The sequence below is a fragment of the Ananas comosus genome, unplaced genomic scaffold (genome assembly GCF_001540865.1).
Source record: "Ananas comosus cultivar F153 unplaced genomic scaffold, ASM154086v1, whole genome shotgun sequence".
NCBI lineage: Eukaryota > Viridiplantae > Streptophyta > Magnoliopsida > Poales > Bromeliaceae > Ananas > Ananas comosus.
The window spans coordinates 8,602-12,089 of NW_017891837.1; the positions used below are offsets into that span (position 1 = coordinate 8,602).

Below are 3,488 nucleotides of genomic sequence, written 5' to 3' on the forward strand. Positions count from 1 at the left end.
AAGTGTATTCCCATTTCGCAATGGATGACAATATTTTTTTACTCATAATATTACGAGAGTAAAATATTAGTTTTACATTAAAAACCTATTTCCCTGTACTTTAGTATTTGTTTGCATGTATATTTCCATTCCATATCTTCAGAGATTTCAATGCTTCTCCCCTAAATCTACTCACGAAATATATCTTTTTTTTAAAAAAAGAGGGGTGCTCGTACTAGCCAAAGAATATGAAATTTCTTACATATATTCCAAACCGCTAACCGGGTGACCTTTTCTCTAATATCCAGTGAACCATATCCATCCGTATGTTGGATTATTCCAAGCTCGTATCCTTGTCCCCTTTGAAATAAAAAAAAAAATCCCACATGATGTCGACGTTCAGATGCACGGGAACCACGTGACAGGAATATTAAACGACAAATGCCATTTGTATATTCAAAAGCAAATTTTATCTTAATCTAAAATTTAAAAATTCTCCTTGGAGATTTTTAATATTACTAATAAAAGCGGAACTCAAAAAATTAGTAAGAAATTATTAGTTCCTCAACAAAGAAGATGTAAGATATGCACTTATATTTTAGATGTTCCCGTAGCTCTGCTCCTATTAAAATATATATTTTTAACTACACGTCTCATACGTATGTGTAATGATTCTCATCTTTTTAATTCATTTGTTTTCTTTTTTTCCCACGCTCGGCTTGACTAAGTCTTTAACCTTCTTGCCTTTGCTAGAAGGCATAGCATCAATTTGCAAGTGTTGTTTGACTATTGGTATTAGAAAATACAACATTAAGGTGTTTTAAATAAATAAATAAATAATTTTTTTTTTCTATAGCAAAATCAAAAGTTACACATCACCACGTTATTTTAAAATTTCATTATTTGTATTTCCAACATAATTTAAGCTTTGCTTACGTCGTCAGCAGTTGCAGAGCTTTATTCGCCTGATGAAAAGCAGTGAAGTGTGGCCCAAGAGGCCCAATACTCGGCCCGGCCCAATCATTTCAAATAAATAATTAACTATTTATTTTTATTATTAAGATTTGCGTAATTATCTCTCGCCTCGGTTGCGTCATCATAATCTCCGCTGCCGCTTCCTCCGGAGTTCGCTGCTTCGCTGCCGCCACCTCATAAATACACTTGTAGTGAGAGCAAGAGAAAAACAGAAAAAGAAAAAAAGAGGGGGAGAGAGAGGTCAGAGGTGTTGCTTGCATACTCGTCAAAGTGTTATGCGTAGATTTGTTTGTTTGAAAATATATACATATATATATATATATATATATTGAAGATTTTGATATTTGTATGGCGTTCGATCAAACGCTGACGATGGCCCCTCATCATCGTCTCTATTTATATCGCTCACCTCGGAGTCCCGCCACTTCTTCCGATCTCCCGCGTTCTTCGTCGTCTTCGTCGTCTTCTTCGCCTCGTCTCATATTCACGAGGAGGAGCTCCTGCGGCGGCGGCGGAGCCATGGCGGCGTCGGGCGCCGGCCACCGCCTCCGCCGCCGCGCGGATGCGATGTCGCAGTTGCCATCGGCCGCGCGGAGGATCGCCCACCACCTCAACGCCGTCGTCCGCGGCGACTCCCTCGCCTCCGGCGAGAGCGACCCCGCCGTCGTCCCCAGCCCCCTCTTCTCCCAACGCGCCCTCGTCTCCTCCCTCGATCAGGTTCTCTGTACACATCTCTCTTTTCTCTTTTATCTTTTCGATGGATAGATTCGATTACACGTTAATGGAATAACAGAAGAATTTTTGTTTTTATTTTGGTTTTATTGCGAATATTAGTTTTGTATCGGATATAAATTAGAATTCTGACATAAATACATGGAATCAGAGCAGACACTAAAGGACACTAAAGAAAGTGCTGAATATAAAGTATAAATCAGTATCGTTCTCTGGCAACTTGAACTTTAAGATTAATCAGCTGTTTCACCGGTCTAGTTTATTTATTCCTTTTTTAATAGAAACGTCCATTTTTTTTTATTATTATTATTTTTTTAAGAAATGGACTGATGATTTTCTGTTGTGGTCACTTGTGTGTGTTTCTCGATGAATCAGTATCGAGAAATGTATAGGAGGTCGATAGAGGATCCTGCGGGTTTCTGGTCGGAGATTGCCACCCAATTCTACTGGAAAGAGACATGGGATCCGGAGGTCTATGCAGAGAACATTGATGTAAGGAAGGGAGCCGTCAGCATCGAGGTTGGTGTCGATTTATCGTTTTGAGTTCGCGATTTTGTACTTGTTATAATTGTGCTAGGATAAGAGTTATGTACGTGTTATTTGATTTGATTGTTGTGCCCTATAGTGGTTCAAAGGGGCCAAGACGAACATATGCTACAATGCAGTGGATCGAAACGTCGAAGGACGAGATGGGGGGAAGGTTGCTTTGTATTGGGAGGGCAACGAGCCTGGTCTCGACGGTCGACTAACTTATTCTGAGCTGTTGGACAGGGTTTGCCAGGTATATTCAACTCATTCCCATCTCTGTCTCATTCAAACTAAGAAAAAGATGCGGGGATTCTAATAGTCGTGCAATTGCTTTGTGACAGCTCGCAAACTACTTGAAACATGTTGGTGTTGGAAAGGGGGATGCGGTGGTCATCTACTTGCCTATGCTAATGGAGCTGCCCATTGCCATGTTGGCATGTGCTCGGATCGGTGCCGTCCACTCGGTGATGCCTGCTGTAGTGGCTCTGTTCTCTTAAATGTTCTATCTTGTAGAGAGATTGTTATATATCTTGGTTGCTCTTTCCAGGTAGTTTTTGCCGGCTTTTCTGCGGAGTCGCTCACTCAAAGGATAGCAGATTGCAGGCCGAAAGTAGTTCTCACGTGCAATGCCGTGCAAAGGGGCTCCAAAACCATCTTTCTTAAAGATATTGTGGACACTGCTCTGGGTGAATGTGCCAAGGACGGTGTCCATGTAGGTACGCATGTAGAAGTTAGTCATGTTCCCCAAGTGTTTGAATCCTCTGCATTCTAGAGCATGTGTTCATCATTATAGCCCATGCACTTTCTTCCCATAGGTATTCATGATCTGAAACCTTCTAGGAATGTAAATCATTTGCGGACGGAATGGAATGGTGACTTAGTTTCTCTTATTTAGTTTTTGGAGAAGAAGCATTTTTATTAGACAGAAATTACTATTTTATGGTTCAGCTTTCACCAGAACATTTATTAGGATCATTCATGGTGTCTTAGCACCAAATAATGTAGCCCATTTACTTCATACTTGCCCTCAGCCATGCAGGCATTATATGTTTGAAACTTTGTTTTCCTGTTTATGCCCATCTTCCTTAACAGAGTTCCTTTGATGTTCAAAGTATGAAACTTGTGAAATAGTACATCTTTCTCACAAATAACTTTGTCAACAGGTCTTTGTCTGACATACGAAAACCTGTCAGCCATGAAAAGAGAAGATACAAAGTGGCAGGAGGGAAGAGATGTTTGGTGGCAGGTTTGTGCACTTGTTTACTCAACAGTGG

General features: G+C 40.5%; 1 protein-coding gene across 1 annotated transcript; it reads left to right on the top strand.

The window, feature by feature from the left end:
- Positions 1-1,068: 1,068 nt before the first annotated feature.
- LOC109705180 (acetyl-coenzyme A synthetase, chloroplastic/glyoxysomal-like) lies at positions 1,069-3,460 on the top strand (the record flags this gene model as incomplete). Its single annotated transcript, XM_020225926.1, has 6 exons — positions 1,069-1,671; positions 2,062-2,205; positions 2,312-2,467; positions 2,556-2,678; positions 2,762-2,930; positions 3,378-3,460. Coding segments are annotated over exons 1-6 (1,044 nt in total), but the record flags the coding sequence as incomplete, so codon positions are not given.
- Between the last annotated feature and the right edge of the window lie 28 nt (positions 3,461-3,488).